Source organism: Sarcophilus harrisii, chromosome 6 (genome assembly GCF_902635505.1).
Source record: "Sarcophilus harrisii chromosome 6, mSarHar1.11, whole genome shotgun sequence".
Taxonomy (NCBI): domain Eukaryota; kingdom Metazoa; phylum Chordata; class Mammalia; order Dasyuromorphia; family Dasyuridae; genus Sarcophilus; species Sarcophilus harrisii.
Genome location: NC_045431.1, coordinates 124,401,807 through 124,425,703, shown reverse-complemented (window position 1 = coordinate 124,425,703; position 23,897 = coordinate 124,401,807). Strand labels below are relative to the sequence as shown.

Sequence of the window (23,897 nt, the reverse complement as noted above, 5' to 3'; positions counted from 1 at the left end):
TAGGCAGAACATTTTTTGAAAACTGACCAAAGAAAAAGTTTAAGGCTACAAAGGTCTTTTTAAAATTATTACAGCATTCTTTTTCTTTTTGGCAACATTCTTAATGGTATAAACTTGAAATACCTTTCTCTAAAAGGACAATTGATATATTCAAGAGCTTTTCCATAAGGATATAATCATATTTCATCCATTTACATCCAGCATTTGTTGAACACCTACCATGGGTGAAGTACTTACTAGCTTTATGTTCTTTCCTTCTTTAGGTTTTGGTTGATAGACTGTCGACAAATCCAAGAATCTGTTACTTTTGCTTCCCAAGTTTATAGAGAAATTATCTGTGTACCCTATATGGCCAAATTTGTAGTGTTTGCCAAATCACAGGATCCCATTGAAGCACGACTGAGATGTTTCTGCATGACAGATGACAAAGTGGACAAGACTCTAGAACAACAGGAAAACTTTGCTGAGGTTGCACGGAGCAGGGATGTGGAGGTACTGGATGCATAAAGCTAGATGCACCCCTTGTAGCTATCCAACTTCAGTAGATTGAAAGCAGAAAGAAAATAAAGATGAGTTTAGACCAAACCACACAAAATAACTACAATTTTGTTAATTAGTCCTGGAGTTCATTTTCATGAGAGCTAGATTCAGGGAACTAAAATAATGAGATTAGGGTTCCTGGTGGTCAGGGAGTTAAATGATGAGGTTAATGGCAGGTTCAGAGTTCAGGGAACCAAATGAAGAGGTTTGGCTCCCTTAAATCCCCTTTAAGATTTGACAGGGTAGGGTAGTTGTGGGAACCCCCTTTTGGCAGCAAAGAGGTCCTTCATAGGAATTTACAAACCCCAAAAGCTAGACTGATAAAAAGAAGTTTATTATTGGCATTGGGAAGTCAGTCTTGGCTATGCATGATTAGAAAGGCTGAATTCCTTAATGGCAAGGTCCTGGCAGAGAAGTAAAGTAGAGAAATCCCAACAGAGAGGGATTTCTTTAGAGAAATAGGTGAGGATAAAGAGAGGGTAATGCTGAAAGAGAATATCATTTCAGCAGGCAGAGGTTTGCTGCTATGCCAGGAAGAGAGAGAGTTTCCTTGGCATGGCATATTAGGTTCTCTGTAAGGACTGAGTTTAAAATAGGCTTTTTTAAATAATAGAAGCCTTGGTTACAAGCTGAGGTTTGCTCTTGATGGGGATAGAGTTTGAGCTGGAATTAGAATAGACAATCTTGGAATTGAATGGGTGTTTCTTCAATTCAATAGGATTGGAATCTCCAGCTCCCAACTCAACTAGCTCCACTTAGATAAACCACTTTATTTGATTCCCTAGAGTTGTCTCTCACACAGGCAGGGGTTCAAGGAGACTCTCTCCTTCAAGTAGCTTCAAGTGCTTTACCCCATGGCTCATTCTCAAAGTCAGAGAGAGAGAAAGAGTTTCGGGACTCCCCTCATCAATTTCATCTGCTATTTTAGATAGTTATTATCAACAATCTATCAACTGTCAAACTCCAAAATGCAAATGAACTTTAATAGCCAATACTCCTAGACAGTAAGCATGATTTTAGTAGATACTGGGGTTGTTGGGTCCTACAAGGAGAAAAGTGCTGTTTTTGTAAAAATCTTTACAAAATTATGTCTCTAAAGACATTTCCATTGGGTAATAAATCATGCCCTTAGAAAAATCATGTTATTGTTTTGAAGTTTTCAAATTGCTAAGAACCTTCTGCTTGAAATTAGGCATATTTATTTTTTTGTAACCAATAAAATTTCCCCTTTACTATAGTTTATAGTGGCATAATATGAATCTCAGTTGTGCCAAAGTAACTCAATTTAGTCATTTTAGTTTTACTAACAACAAAGCTTTATTCATTAAAAAAAAAAAATCCTGGTTTCTCTACAGTATTCTTCTATAGTACATCTAAAAGCAAGAAGTAGACATTTGTAGAAAATTCAAATGATTCTTATCGTTTAAAACTTCCAACTGGTCATAAATGGGGTAAAAATAGGTGATTGCTTCATATTAATAACATTATTATGGATGATTTAAAAGTCATGGTAGGTATATATTCTCTGGGAACATTCAATTCCGCGAATCACCAGGGATCATTATCTGCATCAAACAAACAATTGCACTTACCTTTACATGTTTCTTCACCCCTTTCCCCCAATTTTCCCATAGGTATTAGAAGGAAAACCTATCTATGTGGACTGCTTTGGGAATCTGGTACCACTAACAAAGAGTGGTCAACATCACATATTCAGTTTTTTTGCCTTCAAAGAAAATAGACTTCCACTATTTGTCAAGGTAATAGCATAAGAGCTATTGTAATTGTAAACTTAGGTACATATTTTATCTTTGTTTTCATATTATAGCATTTTTTTCCTATAGTTACCAAATAGATTGAACCATGTAGAACAGATTTATATATATTTACATTTCTTTTTGAATTAAAGTGTTCTCACTTAACAGAGGAATCCTTAACATTTAAAAAAAATATATCATTAGGGAAGTGAACAGGTTTTACAAATTATCTTATTTAGTCTCCATAATTCTGCAAGGTAAGGGCTGTTATTAAGGAAACTTTTATTTTAAATTTTAAGGAAACTGAAACAAAGAGGCTAAGTAATTTGCCCAAAGGCACAAACTATTTGGTGTCTGAGGCTACATTCAAATTCAGATATTCCTCACTCCAGATTCAGCACTCTATTCAATACATCACCTAGCTAAATGACTAAATTTCACAATTAAGCATTATTAGATTTTGATTTTCAAAAATGTGCACGATTGAATAGATCTTTAATTTCAGTCTTTTGGATGGAAGAGGAGAATACCTTCCACTCAGTGATAAACATTCTTACATCTTTTATACTCTTCACATCCAGTGATTTTTAACATCTGTAGATCATCTTTCAGATCCTGTTTCCAACTACATCAGAGATTGAAGCAAACATGACCTTCCACTGTGCCCTTTAGAATACCTGTTTCATAGACAACAAACTTCCTTTCATCCTGAATCTTTTTCCCCTTATTCCTTCCATCTTCAACCTGGCTCCCACACAGATGATACAACCTCACTGGCCACCATTGATTTAACTTTCCTCATTATCCTTAGATCATTAGTAGAGGTGGGAATAGTTGGAATATTCCTTGCTCCCACTCCCCATTCCATATTCTCTCCTTCCTTCCATCACATCAAAATCCTAGTAGCTTTTGTCTTTAAACACTCATGTCTCTTTCCTTCTTTTTTTCATAGAGTATATTTCATGACTCACCATCCTTCTCATCTTCCCAACTCCCATTCTCATAATAGGAGATTTCAGCTTATACATTGATTCTTACTCAAATACCCTAGACACTTGATTCCTTAAAAAATTTTTTTTAAATTTTATTTTTATTTTTAAACACACATTTCTTTATGAATCATGTTGGGAGAGAAAAATTAGAACAAAAGGGAAAAACCAGGGAAGAAAAAAGAAAACTGAAAAAAGAAGTGAACATGTAATGTTGGAGAAACTGAAGCAAGATAGAGATTAGAGAGTTTTTAATATTTTATTTGAATTTCTGAGAGGGAGAGATTTTCTGGGACCAAAGCATCCATTTGGTCCCACAGCTGAATCAGACTTTGTTCTCAAAGAATCCAGCAGCCAATGTGAGTTTCTCATGAACTATATACATGTGACTCTAAGCAACCAGGGTAGACCAAGGCAAGGGGGTGGAGTCTGAGCATTGAGAGCAGGAACAGACCATCAATCCGGTTCTCACAGGTTGGGGGGTAGGACCATAAATTCTTACTAATTGGAAGGATTTAGGAGGTGTCCAACTAGAGCCAGGAAGTCTGGAACTTAGTGATAGAGGATGTCAGTTCCCTCTGAGATAGGACATCTGGAGTCTTATGACTCTTTTGGAATGTCAGAGTGGCCAACTACAGCCCTAATTATCTCAGTCCTAATGATCAGGAAGGGGGGTTGCAACTAGGGGGATTGAGGCAGAACAAGTCAAGGAACTGAGGCAGGACAATTTAGAGAAACAGGCAGAACAATTTAGGGAAACTGAGGCAGAACAATTAAGGAAACTGAGGCAGGACAATAAAAGGGAACTGTGGCACAACAAACATAGCATGTGTTCATTTGTATTCAATTTCCATAGTTGTCTTTCTGAATATAGATAGCATTTTCTATCCAAAGTTTATTGGGATTGCCTTGGATCACTGAAGCACTGAGAAGAACCAAGTCTTTCATAGTTGATCATTGCACATTCTTGTTATTATTGTGTATAATGCAGTCCTAGTTTTGCTTGTTTTACTCAGCATCAGTTCATGTAAATCTTTCCAGGCCTTTTTAGAATAGTAATATTGTATTACCTTTATATACCACAACTTATTCAGCTGTTTCCCATTTGATGGGCATCTACTCATTTTCCAATTCTTTGCTACCACAAAAAGAGCTGCTACAAACATTTTTGCACATTTGTCTCCTTTTCACTCCTTTATGATTTCCTTGAGCCTCAATAGTAGCACTGCTGGGTCAAAGCCTATGCACAGTTTTATAGCCCTCCAGAATGATTGAATCACTTTATAACTTCAATAACAACGCATTAATGTCCCAGTTTTTTCACATCCCCTGAAACATTTATCATTATCTTTTCCTGTCATCTTAGTCAATCAAAGAGGTGTGAAGTAGAACCTCAGAGTTGTTTTAATTTGCATTTCTCTAATCAACAGTGATTTAAAGAATTTTTTCATATGATTATAGATGACTTTTTCTTCATCTGAAAACTATCTGTTCATATCCTTTGATCATTTATCAATTGGAGAATGGCTTGTATTCTTATAAATTTTACACAGTTCTTCACATATTTAGAATGAGAACTTTATCAGAAATACGGGCTGTAAAATTTTTGTTCTTCTTTGATCATAAATTCGTCCCTTCTCCAAAGAACTGATAGGTTGCTTTCCTAATTTTCTTAAGGTATCCTCTTTATGCCAAATCATGTAGCTATTTTTTTTTTACATGACCAAACCGTTATTTTGCTGTACATAAAGAATCGGACTCTGAAATATTGTACAATTAGCCTGTGAAGGAAATCCAAAATGCAGGCAGGCAAAAATATAGGGATTGGGAATTCAATGTAATGGTTCTTAGTCATCTCCCAGAGTTCTTTCGCTGGGCATAGCTGGTTCAGTTCATTACTGCTCCATTGGAACTGACTTGGTTCATCTCATTGCTGAGGATGGCCAGGTCCATCAGAATTGGTCATCATATAGTATTATTGTTGAATTATATAATGATCTCCTGACTCTGCTCGTTTCACTCAGCAAAAGTTCATGTAAGTCTCTCCAGGCCTTTCTGAAATCATCCTGTTGGTCATTTCTTACCGAACAATAATATTCCATAATATTCATATACCACAATTTATTCAGTCATTCTCCAATTGATGGGCATCTACTCAGTTTCCAGTTTCTGGCCACTACAAAGAGAGCTGCCACAAACATTCGTGCATCATGTAGGTATTTTGCTCTTACTTTGGAATGGGGTATAAAACATTTGTTTTCTTCCCCTTCTCATTTCCTATGAGCTATTTCCTCATGACACACAAAGTTGGTTATACTCTTAATTTTACCATCATCACAAATATATCATTAGGAATTCCAAAAACCCCTAGTCTGACTAAAACCTCTTGGCTTATTATCTTTCCCTTCTCCAACAAAATCTTATTATTTGTTCATACCATGATCTCTATCCCTTAGCCCCTCAGTTCTCTCCTGGACCATCTCCCCTACAATAGCCACTCTATTGTATGTACCCTCTTGATCTCTTAGTTAACCAATTTGACTTTAAACTGTCCTCCTCTTATAAACCCCTACCACTCTTATCATACTGTTGATTTTGTTTTTCAATACTGTTGATTATGTTCTACCAAGCCTCTGCTTTAGATCACTCCCAATATTTACTCTTACACATGTATTGTTATCAAAGGTGGAGAAAATCACATAACCATTGACAGGGACCACCACAAATGTGTATTATGCAACTTCAAGTGGGCCCTTATTGTTACTAGGAAATCTTGCTATATTTCCTTTATCAACTTGCTATTCCATTCTTCCAAATTTTTTATTCTTCCCCCTACTTTTCCCACCCTCTCAGCTGAGAACCTTGCCTCTTATTTTATAGAAAATATTGAGACCATTCACTCTGAACTCCCTCTTTTCCTATCACTAAAAGTGCCTTCTGATATTTTTCCTTCACCCCTGTCAAATGATGAAATAGTCTTATCCTTTACCAAGACTAACCCTTTTACTTGTTCAAGTAATATCATTCCATCTTGTTTCCTTCAACAGATTCATCCTTCTCCCATCCTAAATCACTCCTGTCATTTGTGGCTAAACTTTTTGAAAGGCCATATATAATACAGGTTTAATTTCCAACATTATCATCCCATTAAAACTGTTCTCTCTAAAGTTACCCATGATCCCTTAGTTGTTAAATTCATTGGTCTGTTTTTGCATTGCTAAGAACCTAGAAAATGTGCCTTATGCTTGAATTTCAGCCTCTCAGTAGCCTTTAACACTCATTTCTAGATTTTTGGGATACCACATTTATTTCTTTCCTACCTATCAGATTACTCCTTCTGCCTTCTTTTCTCATTCCTCTTCCAAATCACACACTGCAATTGTAGGTGTCTCACAGGGTTCTGTACTGGGCCCTCTTCTCTTCTCTCCCTATGATCCATCGAGTGATCTTATTAGCATCTATGGATTTAATTACTATCTATATGGTTATAATTCTCAAATTGCACATCTTCAGCTATCCATAAGATACATTAAACAGAATTCATTATCTTTTCCCATATCTTTCCAGACTTTCCTATTACTATCAAGATCATCATTATCCTCCCAGTCCCTCAGGCTCACAACCTTTCTCATCAATACCATTCCTAGGCAAACAGTTGTGAAGGCCTGTTGATTACACCTTTGCACATCTCTCAAATATGATCCCTTCTCTCCTCTGACATTGTCCCCAGTCTAAAACTGTTCATCATTACTTGATACTTGGATTATTGCAGTAGCTGCTGGTGGAGCTTCTGCTTCAAATCCCCAAACATACTTAATAAACTCTAATAGTAACCTAGCATCTCCATGTTGGCATTCAAAAACTTCATAACCTATCCCCTTCCAATCTTTCCATTGTTTTTATATTTTATTTCCTAACATGTATTTTTCAATCCAGTGGTACTGGCTTCTTGGCTATTCTATAAACAAGATACTGCATCCCTTAACTCCAAGCATTTTCTGTGCCAGTTCCCCACTCCTGGAATGTTCTAGCTACTGACCTCCCTGGCTTTTATTAAGTACCAAATAAAATCCCACCTTCTACAAGAAACTTTCCCTAACTCCTGTGTAGGATACTTTCCTATATCAGTGAGTTAAGTAATTGGCTTACAGTCTTTTAACATGCAGGTTAATTCCTTTTTTTTTTTAAATAGCCTTTTATTTACAGGTTATATGTATGGGTAACTTTACAGCATTAACAATTGCCAAACCTCTTGTTCCAATTTTTCCCCTCCTTCTCCCTACCCCCTCCCCCAGATGGCAGGATGACCAGTAGATGTTAAATATATTAAAATATAAATTAGATACACAATAAGTATACATGACTAAACTGTTATTTTGCTGTACAAAAAGAATCGGACTCTGAAATATTGTACAATTAGCCTATGAAGAAAATCAAAAATGCAGGTGGGTAAAAATATAGGGATTGGGAATTCAATGTAATGGTTTTTAGTCATCTCCCAGAATTCTTTCGCTGGGCGTAGCTGGTTCAGTTCATTACTGCTCCATTGGAACTGGCCCTGCTCATTTCACTCAGCATCAGTTCGTGTAAGTCTCTCCAGGCCTTTCTGAAATCATCCTGTTGGTCATTTCTTACAGAGCAATAATATTCCATAATATTCATATGCCACAATTTATTCAGCCATTCTCCAATTGATGGGCATCTGCTCGGTTTTCAGTTTCTGGCCACTACAAAGAGGGCTGCCACAAACTTTCTTGCACATACAGGTCCCTTTCCCTTCTTTAGTATCTCTTTGGGATATAAGCCCAGTAGTAACACTAACATGCCGCTTAATTCCTAACTGATTCATTATTCCACTTTCTGGAGTTATTTTCTAAACCCTCTCTCCATCTTTCCATCTGAAAACCTTGCCTCATATTTTACAGAAAAAAAATGACACCACTTGCCAAAACTCTCTTCTCCCTTCTTCATATCCCCACACAACAGAGAAGTTCCTTTATTTGTCTCTCCAAGGTGGCATTTAGCATAGGGCTTGATACATGAGGTGCTTAAAAAAGGTTTTTTGACTTGCTTATCCAAAGTATAGCTAAGACAGCAAATTTAAAATCCCATAACTTTCAAAAATTGCATATTAAAAGCACAGAATAGAAAAGAAACATTATTTTCTTTACCTCCTTCTAAGTTTTTCTACTTCACCATTTTCCTTACTTGACAATTCAGTGCCATAAGCTAGATACTTAAATGGCCATTTCCCATGAGGAAAACTAAGATACAAATTGTTCTTTTTCATGATAGAGGATTTAATTTTGAAAGATGCTTTCTCACACATAATTAAATTTCACCAAAACCTACAATTCATGTCTGAATCACAGAGATTTGATTTTTGGATCTGCACAAGTATTCTGAATAAAGGTGTGTTGTGTGTGTGTGTGTGTGTGTGTATTTTATATATTGTATAATACACATACATATATGTATATACACATGCATATAGAGATACCAACATAAAGAAAAGATTCTCTGCCACCAAACTTGGCATTTCAAACTTTTTACTGCTAATGGTTTTGGATACTAATAAAAACAAAATTGATCTAAACTGCAAACTCTTTTTCTATGCCGTCCTTTTTCAGGTGCGAGATACAACTCAGGAACCTTGTGGAAGACTTTCATTTATGAAAGAGCCCAAATCAAGCAGAGGATTAGTGCATCAAGCAATCTGCAATTTAAATATCACATTGCCACTTTATACTAAGGTACCATTTAATATATTAGAGCAGAACCTCAAATACTATGGGACTAGATTCTCTACAGCTTTATTAGTAAGATAAAGTCAGCCAATTTAATCACACAGAGTTGTGTATTTATAGTTTCCAATAGCATTTCTACCTAGCATTCTCAACCTAAGGGAAGAAAAAGTAGAGTCATTTTTATTTGTTCTTTTGCTAGAGGAAATAATTGGACTAAAAAGGGAAAGATTTCTCAAAATTGATGTGAGTATGGAAGGGGGGAAAAATTATAGTTCCAACAATTTGACATTTTAAGCTGATAACAAAGAAACTGTCATTCTCTTGATTACTATGTTTCCTTCATTTTGGAACTAGAATAGTCTATGCAGTCCTAGCAAGATATCATCAGCTTCTGTTTCCTACATTGAATGTTTAGTGGTAGCTAGGTGGTGCAGTGAATAAGAAGAGCACTAGCCCTGGAGTCAGGAGGACCTGAATTTATGTGGTCTTAGACACTTACTAGCTATGTGATTCTGGAAAGGAGAAGGGAAAAAAGAAAGAAAGAAAGAATAAATTGAACATCTACAGGAATATTATAGATTTTAAAATCAGAGAAATTTCAAATTTTCAATCCCATCATGGAAAAAGAACAAGTTTAATGTTAGAGAATATATATACAACATAATGTGTGTGTGTGTGTGTGTGTGTGTGTGTACACACATACATATAATGTCAGTTGCCTAAAAGGGGAGAGACTTAGTTTTCTTACCAAATCATAGGTTCAGACACAAGATGTTTCAGACAGTATCCTGTTTATTCTCTGAAGAATTTTAAAGGGTAGAACTTCAACAAGAAGTCATTAATGGTATTCATTAAGACCACATTCCTTTTAAGCACAAAGACATATTTCAGTAGCCCCACCAGCTCTGGGAAGTACAGGAGGGATATGGAGATAAGAATAGGTGGGGTATATATGTGAAGTGGGACTAGGGCTCTGCTATCTTGCACAGTTAGATAGATACTTAGGAATTATGGTTAATTCAATAATACATTTAATATGTAACAACCATGTATGGATGATATAAATTTGGATAATTAGGATGTAATAGAATGTTTTATGTGCTGTGTTATTAAAATGTATTTTAATCTTTTTTTTTTTTTGATGTTTCATGAGGCAATATAAGCTTTTGTGTAACCTTGGAATTATCCTAATGAATCTCTATCATTACTGTTTTATCATCGTGGGGAGTCCTAATACATAGAATTTTAGAGTTTACTCTTTTTGCATAATGTATATTTTTTAACGAAAGAGATATCAATATGTAATCCTAATCAATACCCTAGTGCTTTGTAATTGATTACTAATCAGTACATTGGATAAAATAGGAAAGTATATCAAATATTATTTTTCCAAGTCTGCTAATATACTTATTTATTGAAGTAGGAATGGTTAACTAAAATAAAACTAATGTTCATATGCTAAATTGTTTTCAGTATGTACTTATAGAGCATTATAACATTTATTAATCTCATAATCCATCTCTAATGAGAAGAATATATCATGGTCAAAAATATTTATACATGGAATCATAATGAAAAATCATACTAAGCATATGGGATAATTATCATTTTATATTACTGTGCTATACATAATGTCCCTTCATATAAGTCAGGCATTAAGATCTATCATCAGTCTAGCAGTTAATTATAATTTTGGTCTTTTATCTCTGATCTAGACTTCAACATTTAAGTCAATTCTCTTGAATTTTTCCTTGTCTTTTGATAGTTAAAAAATTATGTTCTCTGAATACTTGCCTGTTAGCATTTGGCAGTAGGGTATTTTCCTCTTTGTATCTAAATAGTCTCTGCTTTTCCTGCTGTTTTGTTTTCTCCTTCTTTTGCATGGCATCTTGGGGCTGCAAGGAGTCAGATTCAGATCAAGAACAGGAGGAAGAGGTAATTTTGCTACTTTGTTACTTGTCAATGGCTGTTATTCTGTGTTCTAATCACTAACAAGTGGGGCCTTGCATGTATATAAAGCAATAGTTCTTGATAAGCTCCAAAGTATAATGCCTACTTCTATTTCCTTGGTACTGGATTGAAGTGATTCTCTTAGAGACTTAAGTCATGCAGAACTTTCTTTATAGTTAGTTCCCTTAAGATGGTTTACATTTGTTCTGCTCATCAGCTAAGCTGAAAAGTTGTGGGTTCACTTTTAGTGATGTGTTTAATATTATCCAGTGGAAGGTCTACCCCTTCTGGATCTTTTGTCCTTATTTCAAAAAGAGTTTCAACAGACTTATTTTTGAACACCAAACAATATAAAATGTAAAAGACCTTTTGAAAGTGCATCATGCTTTGGTAGTGGAAGGAGGGTGTAAGGTAAAGATTGCAACTTCCAAATACAAAATCAGCTGGTGCCCAATTTGGAAAGAGAATATGATAGGGCTGGCTGAGGCAGGAAAACTCAGACTATCAGATCCTTCACCATCCTTAAAACAAGCTCCTGAAACATGGACAATACCCAGAAGTCCGTCCTAGCTTCAGAGGATGGTGAGATTTCCACCAAAATCGATGCCATATACATAATACATAGTTATTGATTTACACACATGATTATAATGATTTGAACCTATGTCTCAGAGGTTTGATTTTTTTCCCCAATTAATTATGTATTTTTTCTCTTTCCCCTCCTCCACTGGGAGATGGGGGTAGTTGAGAATTAAACACCTTTGTAACAAAAATATAGCCAACCAAACCAGATTTCTAAATTGCTTTGTCTAAAACATATTCTTATTCTGCATACAATTTCTTAAAGGCCTTTAAATATTCTTTCCCTAGTATTCTATTTCTAGTAATAATCAAGAAATAAGGTGTTTCAGTTACTGATGTTTCAATGGATAATTTTTAAAAAATAAAACTTGCAGTTATTAGAACTATATTTAACTATATCAACTAAATACTAAATTTGGTTTCATATTTTGACAAAAATATCTTTTAATTTTTAAAATAAATATATTTATTATGACACTTTACATAAAGTTTGGGAGATATCCAATAAATCATTGAAAATAAGCATTGTAAATGAAGCACAAGAAAAACCATTTGCATATTTTGCCTCAATATCAGACATCTCAATCAAACTCCTACTTAAAATGGAGTGATACAATAGGAAGGGTGATGAATAAGTGGCATTGATTTAGTCATATAAAAACTACATATACTGAATGTGAGAAAATGGAATTCTTTGTTTTCACTGAAATTCAGCTTTAACTAAACTTGTCATACATGAAAATACACTACTCTGTGAATTAATCCTCATTAATCCTCATTGGAAAAAATGCAGGGAACCTATACAAAATGATATTCAAATGGCAGTGACAATTTTGGTGTATAAAAAAAATCAAGGATTTTTAACAAATCCTTTTATCTAGGTGAAAGGGAAAGGTAACATGGATGATTAAAGGCAATATATAAAAATCATGAGTCAGTATAGTAATTGGCTTCCCAGGTCAAGAACACCTAATTGTGGGACCCCAGACAAGTCACATAAAGTCCCAAAAAACTCTCTAATATTCTGAGTTATAGAGATGATAACATCTTCATTAGTAGAGGGAGCTTCTTCTGGGAGTTCCCCATATCAAAGAAATCGCAGATCTGAAACAAAAACAAAACAAAAACAATTCCATTATTTAAAAATCTGGATTTCTTCATAATGAAAACAGTTTGCAGCAACCATTATCATCTTTCCGTTTTCTTACCTTTTCTTCAACAAAACTAATTTTCAGACCAAGTTCAGCTTTTTATTACCTTTCCCTCCATAAACATTTACCTTAGCTTTTTCAGAAGGATTTTAAACCACTTGAAGATTCATCTTATCACCACCTTCTATTCCCTACCATTACTTAATTCTTGGTGTAGAATACAGTCATGATGAACAAGAATAAGAAAGTTTGCCTACAACCCATGCCATCAGCCCTGATTGTAAGAATCATCTGTGTAGGCATTCCTCAAGCCTGTGCTGATCCCCATTTGTATATAGTATGTGGGTAACAGGCTCTTGTGCACATCAGGGGCTTTGAGACAAGGTACTGTTTGTAACCATTTCAATTTATGTATGTTTTCTTTCAGATCGATATGACATCAGAAAAAAGTAAGATTTTAAATAAAATTGAGTTTGTATGAAAGCTGGCTATGAATTAAAAAAAAAAGCATGAGAGAAAAATGCAAGCTAGTTGCCATTACTAACAATGATAATAACTATTATTGTAATCATATTATCATTATTTAGCATTAATTTATATTTATAAATGCAGCTTTCCAGTTAAATTACAAACATATTTAATCGGTGAGCTAATTGGCATTGAAAGACAATTCCTTATTTAAGCATTCACTTTCCTTTGACATCCATGATAACTCTGCTATGCTCTTATGCTTGTTTAGAATCCCATCCCATCATTTTATGTTTTGTCTTTTTATTGCTATAACTCAAACACATTATTTTTTTTTAGTGAAAGGACAGTATCACTTTTTAAGTTTATCAGTTTCTGAGTAGAATTCATTATTTGCATAGATGCATGTATGTACAAAATTGATACTGTCTGAAATTTTTGAAGCTATGCAATCCCTTTTTCTGTGGTGAAGTGTTATTTTGCTTATGACTGTGTATAGAAATAATTCCTGGTATGTTGAAGGAGAAATGTTCATTTGCAGAAGTCAGCAGTGAACAAATAAAAACCAACTAGGCAAAACCAACCAATGACAAAGAATGCCTTTGTATAGAGATGTGTTTAGATAACTGTGCAACCTCCGCACCACCACCCCAGTTAGATCTGTTTCAGAGGGAATTTTATTTTTAAGTGGAAACTATAAAATTATAGATTATTAGAATTGGAAAGGACTTTGATGGTTGTCAGTCATTGTTGATTAATGAAATAAACAAATCTTTATCAAGAGTTTATTTTGTGCCAGGCACTATGCTATCCTTCTTCTAATGCCAAAATTCCTCTTCATTGAAATCCTTTGTGAGAGAGTGACTACTCATTTCAGGCTTAAAACATTTAAAATATTTAAATTTTCCAAACTGTTTGAGTTACATCGAATAGTTTGTTACCTCAAATGAATATGTACCTTTGAAAAAAAAAATGTACATTTTGTACCACCAAATTGCTCTTTTTTAAATTATTGCATTTCATATTATTATTTTAAAAGGGAGAAATACCTCATCAGTTCCTTAAAGGAAAAAAAAAATATATATATATATATATATATATATATATATGTAAATATGATTTGGTGCTTGTTTATGTTTTGTTTTACTTGTGTGTGTGGTGGTGGGGGGGTTCACAACCCAAACTTTTAAAAATAAGTAAATTATCAGAAACATATTAACTTTGAAGGACTACTTTTTGAGAGTTTATCCTTCAAAAGAGGAACAATTAAAATAATAGCAATAGCTGGCATTTGTATAACACTTTAAGGTTCACAAAATACTTTATGTCTATCTCGTCTGATCTTAACCTCTCTAAAGTAGATATTATCATCTCCATTTTACAGATGAGGAAACTGAAACATATAGAGGTTAGGGGATTTGCTTAGGTCTTCCCAATTCCAAAGAAAACACAAATGAATTTTTTAAAATGTGAATTTCCCAAGGAGAAGATCTTTTTGCTGGAATAAACTACACTGTTCTCTCTGATTCTGTTAGATATTTTATCTCATTTCCCTATGTCCTCTTCTAAAATTAACATGTAAAAGAGAACCTTTACTTAATGCAGAAAAATTGTGATCTCAACAAAGAGGAGAGTTCCCATTTATTAAATTAATAAATTTAAATTTTTCAAAGGACTTTACAATAGTCCTATTTCATCTCATTTGATCTCACAATCCTATGAAGTAGGTGGTATTATTTCCCCCATTTTGCGAATAAGAAAACTGAGGCTTATAGCAATGAATTGCTTTGCAACAAGTACATGTATTAAATCTCTGTAAAGTAATTTCAGCTCAAGTATTATTGATTCCAAGTCTAGCAGCACTCTCTCCATTATATTAAGCTGCTTCCCTTTGCTTATTGGAGACGATTCTTCTGTGTTGGAACAAAAGGAATTTTCCTTAAATGATTTAGTATATTATGATTTTTAGCTTTGAATATAGGAAAACATCTGCCAATGATGTATTTTTAAAATAACAAAGTATACTCTTGATAAACTCAAAATATAAGTTACCAAACTGTGCTCTAAGTATATGATTTCAAAACATTTCCACTTAGAAACTCCTCTATCAATTTAACTGGAGGTTAGTTTTCAAAATTTCTTAGCCTTCATTGGTTTTTATGACTACACATTTATCTGCCATAAGCTGCCTACATCCAATATTTTGCATATTGGTTTGTAGGGAAATAAATATGCTTCACCATGGTATTTTTTTTCCTTAACCAACTTCTCTTATTTATAACCATTTTCCTGCCAGTACTTTTAAATAAGGCTGCATTCCCAGAAATTTTGCCACATCTTTGCTTTGCATGGAAATAACTTGGCTTACATAAACAGTGTGTGTGTGTGTCTAGTGTGAATGTCTCTTAAGTTTGGGGTTGCCATCTATTACCTTTCACCTCATATATGTTGATTCACAATTATTCTTGTTTTCCCCCTTCTTTTTTCTTCCTTTGATCTGTTCATTATTTGTCTTAAAAAAAAGAGGTTGCTCCAAGGAAAGGCTGGTACCTCTCAACATGACATTGTTTCATTGTTAGGTGTGAGTTTCCCTTAGATGAAATGCCGGTTTGCAGCTGACTCAGATTTATGTACATGATATATAGCTAATATGTTGCATTTAACAGAATTGAACACACCCAACTCAAGAAGAATTCTTTGTTTTGTGTTTTTAAATATGTAAATACATTTACAAATTCTGACAGTTTGCTACCACTGGCTTTCTCTTAGAGGAAATCAACTTTCTGGCAATTCATATGCTTCCACTCACCACCACCTTTTTTTTTCCCTCCTTATTTTTTATTTGAACATTGATCTGTTAACATCTGAACAATCTTGAGATACCTCTGTGTAATTTCACTGTGTTTTTTTCATTGTTTTGATTTGTGGCTTTTTTAGATGTCTTGTTGACTTTATCTATTATATAGCTTTGATGTTGTATGTGTGGTTTGCTACAATGAGAAAATTAAGCAAGTTATTTCCTGCTCATTTTTCCTTTTCAGTTTTGTTTTCTGTTAGCTTTGCTTTGCTTTTGTATCCTGAAGCCTTATGGATCCACCATCCCCAACTCATTTTGTTGATCTTCCTACCACTGCAGCCAAAAACTTTGTGTTGTTTCAGTCCTGATTACATTTTCCAATATCTTTTTTGATTTCCATTTTACTTTCGATGTTTTTTTGTTCACGTCAAAGATGATGAAACAGAATCTACAGAAACATCTGTCGTGAAAAGCCATCTCGTTAATGAAGTTCCTGTCCTAGCGAGCCCGGACTTGCTCTCTGAAGTTTCTGAGATGAAGCAAGATTTGATCAAGATGACCGCTATCTTGACAACAGATGCCTCAGATAAGACAGGCTCTATTAAGGTGAAGGAGTTGGTGAAGGCAGCTGATGAAGAGCCAGGCGAGCCCTTTGAAATTGTTGAAAGAGTTAAAGAGGACTTAGAGAAAGTGAATGAAATTTTGAGAAGTGGAACATGCACCAGAGAAGAACGGTTAAATCAGAAGTCTCAGTCAGGGACAGAATTAGTAGAAGAAGAGTGGGTTATTGTCAGTAATGAGGAAATTGAAGAGGCTAAGCAAAAGGCTCCCTTAGAAATTACTGAATCTCCATGTGTAGAGGTTAGAATAGAAACAGGGAAAAGAGAAGAAGTTAAAAAAGACCCAACTGGGATTGTGAAGTATCTCACTGATGATCTAAATTCCTTTGATAGTCTTCATGAAATGTGGCCACAGACAGGCCAAGATTCAGTAGGAAAGAAATCTGAGGCTACTGTTATTAGCAGGAGTTCAGAAAAGGAGAGACAAGATGAGAAACAGAATACACAAGAACCACACAGACCAACCTTGGGAATAAAGAAGCCAGTGAGGAAGAAATTAAAAGAAAAGCAAAAGCAAAAAGAAGAAAATTTACACACTAGTGAAGGAACAACTGATCTTAAAAAATGTAGCTCAGAGGAGTCATTAGATGAGGAACCAGGCTTAGCAATTGAAGCTGGACACAGTATAAGAGCTGTGTCTCCAGTAATAGAAGAAACCCCCATTGGCTCAATAAAAGACAAAGTAAAAGCACTACAGAAACGAGTAGAGGATGAACAGAAAGGCCGCAGCAAATTACCTGTCAGAGTGAAAGGCAAAGAGAGTATGACTCAGGAGATCCCTAAAAAGACAATTCACAGGTCACATCTGCCTGTGTCATCGTCAGCTAAAACAGAAAGACATTCACCTGTTTCACCCTCCACGAAGACAGACAGACATCCTCCTGTTTCAGGCTTAACAAAAACAGAGAAACAATCACCTATATCATCCTCATCCAGAAGTGAAAGGCCTGCACCTATGTCATCCTCTGGGAAAACAGAGAAACATCCATCTATATCACCATCCAGTAAAACAGAGAGACGCCCACCTATGTCACCTTCTGGGAAAACAGAGAAACACTCATCTGCATCATTTTCTGGGAAAACAGAGAAACACCTGCCCATATCACCCTCTGGGAAAACAGAAAGACATCCTTCTACTTCATCATCCTCAAAAACAGAAAAGCACCCACCTGTATCACCCTCCTCAAGAACAGAGAAACACTCACCTGCATCACTCTCCTCAAAAGCAGAGAAGCACCCACCCATATCATCCTCCTCAAAAGCAGAGAAGCATCCACCTGCATCACCCTCCTCAAAAACAGAGAAGCACCTGCCTGTATCACCCTCCTCAAAAGCAGAGAAGCACCTGCCTATATCACCATCATCAAGAACAGAAAGACTTGAAGAGACAATGTCAGTTCGAGAATTAATGAAAGCCTTCCAGTCAGGTCAGGACCCATCTAAACATAAAGCTGGATTATTTGAACACAAATCTTCAAAACAAAAATCACCACCAGAAAAAGGAAAAATCCGGGTAGAAAAAGAAAGGGGACAGCCACTAACACAGAAAGAAAGCTCCCTGAAATCAGAAAGTCAAACAATCAAACGAGGCCAAAAATTTCAAGCAATAGCAGTTTTTGATTCTAAGAGAGGAGCTCGAATCTCTGGAGCCATTAAGAGAGAGGATATAGTTGATGAAAAAGAGAATGCTTTGGGTCTAACAATATCTGAACCAGCTCACTCTGTGCTTCAAGAAGAAAGCATGACAGAGAGTTTCTTTACAAAGGAAAAGGGAGTTGATGACTTAGGGGACTTTGATCTCCAAATCAGCCCAGACAGAAAAACCTCAACTGACTTTTCTGAGGTCATAAAGGAAGAGCTAGAAGATAATGACAAATATCAACAGTTTCGACAATATAAAAATACAGAAAAGGCACAGATCCACTTAGACAAAGTGCTGACAAGTCCATTCAGTGCCACTTTTCCATCTGATTACATGAAGAGTGGGTTTGTACCAGAGCTAACATTAGAGAGCAATGCCTTAGATAATAGCTGTGAAAACCTTAAACATGAAGGAGTAGCTGCTTCTCCATGTGGAAGTCTTATGGAAGGGACACCACCTCAGGTTAGTTCAGAGGAAAGCTATAAGCATGAGGGACTTGCAGAGACTCCTGAGACAAGCCCCGAAAGCCTTTCTTTCTCAACAAAGAAAGCAGATGAGCAAATTGGGGAAACAAAGGAAACTACTGTGGTAGATGGGCCAACTGAAACTCATTCAGCAAAACATCACTCCACAATCAAAGACATTACCTATGCTTCTGAAAAGCCATTTGCTGTAGTTAATGAGACTATGAAGCCTACTACCGAGTGTCTTTCAAAAGAGGTTGATGGGGACTGTTCCAGAGATATATGCCACAGACAAGAAGTTGGTTGCATGAAAGCACTTGCCAAAGAAGCCAGCAATGAAAGTCAGCTGATGCTTGATAGCTTAACTTCCCTGACACAAGCTGGTGATGAGGACAAAGAATCAATTACCATTGAAGACACAGATCAGACAAAAGCTCCAGAAGTTTCTGACACTTCCATACAGAAAGGTGAAAACATGGACACCTCTGTAAAAAAAGGTAAAGAGACAGAATCTGAGCACTGTGGAAGTATTAGAAATCCCCAGGGACTAGAACTTTCCCTTCCCAGCCATGATAGTGAAGGCCTCAGCCCTGTAGCTGATGAATCATTGGCAATCAGTCACAAAGACTCTTTGGAAGCAAGTCCAGTCCTAGAAGACAATTCCTCCCATAAAACCCCAGATTCTTTAGAGCCAAGTCCTTTGAAGGAGTCGCCTTGCCGTGATTCCCTTGAAAGCAGTCCTGTTGAGCCAAAGATGAAGACTGGAATTTTCATAGGTCATGTTTCACTTCCTGCATCCTCCGCCAAAGCTGAAGTCTTCACAGAACTAGCTTCTGTGCGTTCGAGGTTTCTCCGTGACCCTGATGGTAGTGCTGAGGATGACAGCTTGGAACAAACCTCTTTAATGGAGAGTTCTGGGAAGAGTCCTCTTTCTCCTGACACCCCCAGCTCAGAAGAGATTAGTTATGAAATCACACCCAAAGCAACTGATGCTGATGCACCTAAACCAGCAGTAATCCCTGAATGTAAAGAAGAGGATGATTCTGAAAATGGAGAAAAGAAGAGATTCACCCCTGAAGAGGAAATGTTTAAAATGGTAACCAAGATAAAAATGTTTGACGAACTTGAACAGGAAGCCAAACAAAAGAGGGACTGCAAAAAGGAATGTAAACAAGAAGAATCCTCTATGGTCTCTGAGCTAGATTGTGACAATACAATTTCAACAGAAGTAAAAAAATCTATGGCAAGTGAGGAAAGGAAAGGAGACATTCCAGATATCGCAGTTGTGACATCTGAAAGCAGGAAGGCATCTTCATCATCAGAGAGTGAGCCTGAGTTGACCCAGCTGAAGAAAGGTGTCTCGGATCTCCTACTAGAGCCAGTCATCCGAGTACAGCCTCCTTCTCCACTTCCATCTGACATTGACTCCAATTCCAGCCCTGAAGAAGGATTCCAGCCCATTGTTTCTAAACAATATACTTTCAAAATAGAGGAAGAGACCCAGCAAGAATCAGCAAAGCCAACAATGGACAAAGATTCTGAATCTCCTTCCCCTGAGGAAAAACACACCATTTCTGTTGAAGAATCAGAGAATCTGCAGTTTGATCCAAGCAAGGAGATAGAAACTGGCAAAGCAGAGACTTGTACTGGACATGGATGTGAACCCTGCAGTCCTAATGAGCCAGCCATTTCATTCCATCCAGATATCCAAACTTCCACTGGTGATGATTTTGAAGAGAAATCAGTGGCCCATAAAAAATCATTACATCAACAAGATACTCAGGAAAAAGACATAGTGGGAGAAAAGTTAAATCTTGATATTTCCAAAATCAAATCTATCAAAGTAGATTGTTCCTGTGAAGAAAAATCTCAGTTCTTATTCCCAGTTTCCCATTGCTCAACAACTGATAAAACAGAACCAGATAAAGACATTTCCATCACATCCTCAGCTGTAGAATTAGATATTGCAAAAAGTGATCACAGTTTTGAGAGCTCTCCCAAGAACATTCTTACTGAAGACCTATCCATTGCTATTGAAACAGACAAATTGTCCATAAGTGTTCCTGTAACTGATGCAGCTTACACTGATGAATGTACAGATCTACACATCACAAGCCCTTATGAAAATGTCCCTTCCCAATACTTTTTTTCTAGTGAACAAAGTAAGATCAAAACAATTACTGGACAAACAGAAGACTTGCTTTCCACTGAAGCTCATTCTATTAACATAAAATCATCTATTAATGATACAATAATGGAAAGTTCCCTTAGTGAATCTGTTTCAAGAGAAATGTCACTTTTTGAAGACCAATATATGGAAATAGAATCAAAACAAGAAAATTCCCTGCAAACAGGTGATACTGCCTCATCCTTAGGAATACCTGCATCTCCTAGTGAGCATAGAAGTAAGGTCATCATCACTAAAACTGATGTGGATTCCGATTCATGGAGTGAAATACGGGAAGATGATGAAGCATTTGAGGCTCGAGTGAAAGAAGAAGAACAGAAGATTTTTGGATTGATGGTAGATAGGCAGTCACAGGGTACAACACCTGATACCACACCTGCTAGAACACCAACAGAAGAGGGGACACCTACAAGTGAACAAAATCCCTTTCTCTTCCAAGAAGGAAAGCTGTTTGAGATGACCAGAAGTGGTGCCATTGACATGACCAAACGAACCTATGCAGATGAAAGTTTTCATTTTTTCCAAATTGGGCAAGCCAACCAGGAGACTGTATCCAAAGACATAAAAGAAGGAATGACAAAAGTGGAGCCCTCTCAATTGGAGAGATTACCAGAGTCGGTGATAGATTCTGAAGATACAGATTTGTTAACAGAAGACTTGAGTGAGAAAGTAGATGAAAAAGCTTCTACAGATGCTGGAGTTATCAAAGCTAACCATACATCAGGAATTCCAGTGAAAGTGGGAATTTCAACTTCCTTTCAATCAACCACAAAAGAAGTTATTTCCACAGACACTGCAGACACTGAGACTTTCTCCTCTCAGGAAACTGGTGATATGGCCAGTGTGTGCACCATAGCTCAGATATCTTGTTCTGACTCCCCTGAGCCTATTACAGAAGCTCAGTTAGATTTTCCTACTGTCACAAGGTCTGTCTATTTTGAACAAGAGGATGATTCCCCAGATTCTTCCCCTGAGGATCAGAAATCTGTAATTGAAATACCCACTGGAGCCACGGAGAATGTGCCTTCTGCTGAAAGCAAGTCCAGAATTCCTGTCCGGACTTTATCAGCTTCATCCTCAGAATTACCATCCATAGAATGTGAGGTTTCTCTTTCTGAGGATTCTCCACTCAGTCCAAATGATGAAAGTAAGAATGATGAAGCAAAACCAAAGTCTAAAATCCCCATCAAAGCTTCCTTCCAAAGAGTTGAGCAGCAGTTTACATACACAGAGACATCTGACCAGCAGACAGTGACTCCTCAGCCCTCAGAGCCAATAAATAAAGGACATGATAATCTAAGTAAATCTGAATCTGATGCTAGCTCTTGGGACTCAAAGACCAAACATTCAGTGAAAGCTAGAAATTATGTTGAGGTAGAATCAGAGACCAGAGAGAGTGCAGGGGAACTCCAGTTAAAAACAGATGAGGGAACTCCACAACCAAAGACATTTTCCTCAATGTTGCCAGTTAAAAATAGAAATACCTCTTCATCCTGCAGGACCATTAGCCCCACAAAAGACAGTAAGGAACACTTTTTTGACCTTTACAAAAATTCCATAGAATTCTTTGAGGAGATTAGTGATGAAGCTTCCAAGTTAGTAGATAAGCTTACCCAGTCAGAGAGGGAGCAAGAATTAATGTCAGATGATGAAAGTAGCAGTGCCCTGGAAGTTTCTGTAATTGAAAATGTGATACCCGTTGAGATGGAGCAGTCAGTGCGAGAGGACATCTTTGATACCAGGCCCATTTGGGATGAGTCCATTGAGACTCTGATTGAGCGCATTCCTGATGACAATGGCCATGACCATGCTGAAGGTATTTGTCAGCCACTGGGATTCCCTGTGCTACGCATGTCATGAACTGTGTGTTTGTGTGTGTGTTTGTATACAGTTTTGTTTTTGTTTTTGCTTTTCCTTTGGTGATTTGTGTCTCATTTCTTTAAGCTTTCTGTGGTGGTTAATGTGCTTGCTTGCTGTGTAAGCTCTTTGTGTTTTGTGCTTTCTCTGTAGACTTTAGTTGTCCATAAAAACAATCTCAAGATTGCATAATGAGAATGCTTATAAAAACGTTCACATTTATGAACAACTGGGCAATGTTTAGTTTGCCTTTAGTGTAGCTACTATTTACTTCAGGCCATGCAAATTTTGAGTTTTGCTTTTTTTGAAGTATTATTCTTGGCCATACATTTAAGCAAAATTGCTGATGGAGAAACAATCAAATCAATTTTATTTGCAGTCTAAAGGTACTTTTTAAAAAAATTCTCACTCTTATGCACTCTGAAATCATTTGTACCTGCAATTTTGTAATTATTAGGAAGCAATTTATTCAAGAAGATTTCACATATCATGAAATTCCAGTTCTTGTGGATCTGTTTTTGATACAGAAAGGTTGGTTACCACTGCTAGACTCTTTAAGCAAACAAAGAAAAGGTAAAAGAAAAATAAAACCTCACATGCTTTTCATATATGTAGTAGATAAATGGGAATATAATAGAAATGGATACAAAAACATATTTTAAGGAGAGAAAAGCTCAAACTTAGGAAGACTCAAGTTGACCAAGGAGAGATCACCCAGCAAAATAGAATCAAAACGTGAAAGGGAAAAATAGTTTGCTATATTTAGTGAATATATCTTCCAACAACTTGATTATTCTTACAATTAACCTCTATAGGAATTTTATAAGATTATTTATTAAAACAGAAAAAATAATCCTAAAATGATTTGAAATTCATGAGAGAAAAGAAATTCACAATTTGAACTCCTTGATGGGGATTGGAGCAATAATTGTGCTTGAAAGGAAATTTTATTATATTTTTTGTTAAATATTAGAGCAGTGAATTGGCAAATATCAGGTTGTGGGAATGATATGGCAGCTTGCACTATTTCAGGGGCCCAACTACCACCCTTGGAAAGTAAATTAACAACCACTTCATACACACATCACCTTGAGGTTCTTTCATATTCTAAGTGCATAACTTGGCAGAAATATCAGTTCACATCC

The 23,897-nt window shown here is 36.1% G+C and overlaps 1 protein-coding gene across 44 annotated transcripts in view; it reads left to right on the top strand.

Moving 5' to 3' along the window:
- The window catches only part of ANK2 (ankyrin 2), an 819,525-nt gene that overhangs the window by 765,884 nt on the left and 29,744 nt on the right, over nt 1-23,897 (top strand). For 23 of the 44 annotated variants that reach the window (XM_031944076.1, XM_031944075.1, XM_031944071.1 and 20 more), the window contains 5 exons: nt 264-492; nt 2,175-2,300; nt 8,917-9,039; nt 10,936-10,968; nt 13,144-13,165. In XM_031944076.1, the coding sequence (XP_031799936.1) occupies nt 264-492; nt 2,175-2,300; nt 8,917-9,039; nt 10,936-10,968; nt 13,144-13,165 (533 nt within the window). Of the gene's footprint in view, nt 1-263; nt 493-2,174; nt 2,301-8,916; nt 9,040-10,935; nt 10,969-13,143; nt 13,166-16,414; nt 22,712-23,897 lie in introns of all 44 variants that reach the window. The other 21 variants (XM_031944040.1, XM_031944043.1, XM_031944046.1 and 18 more) reach the window with 1 other exon arrangement.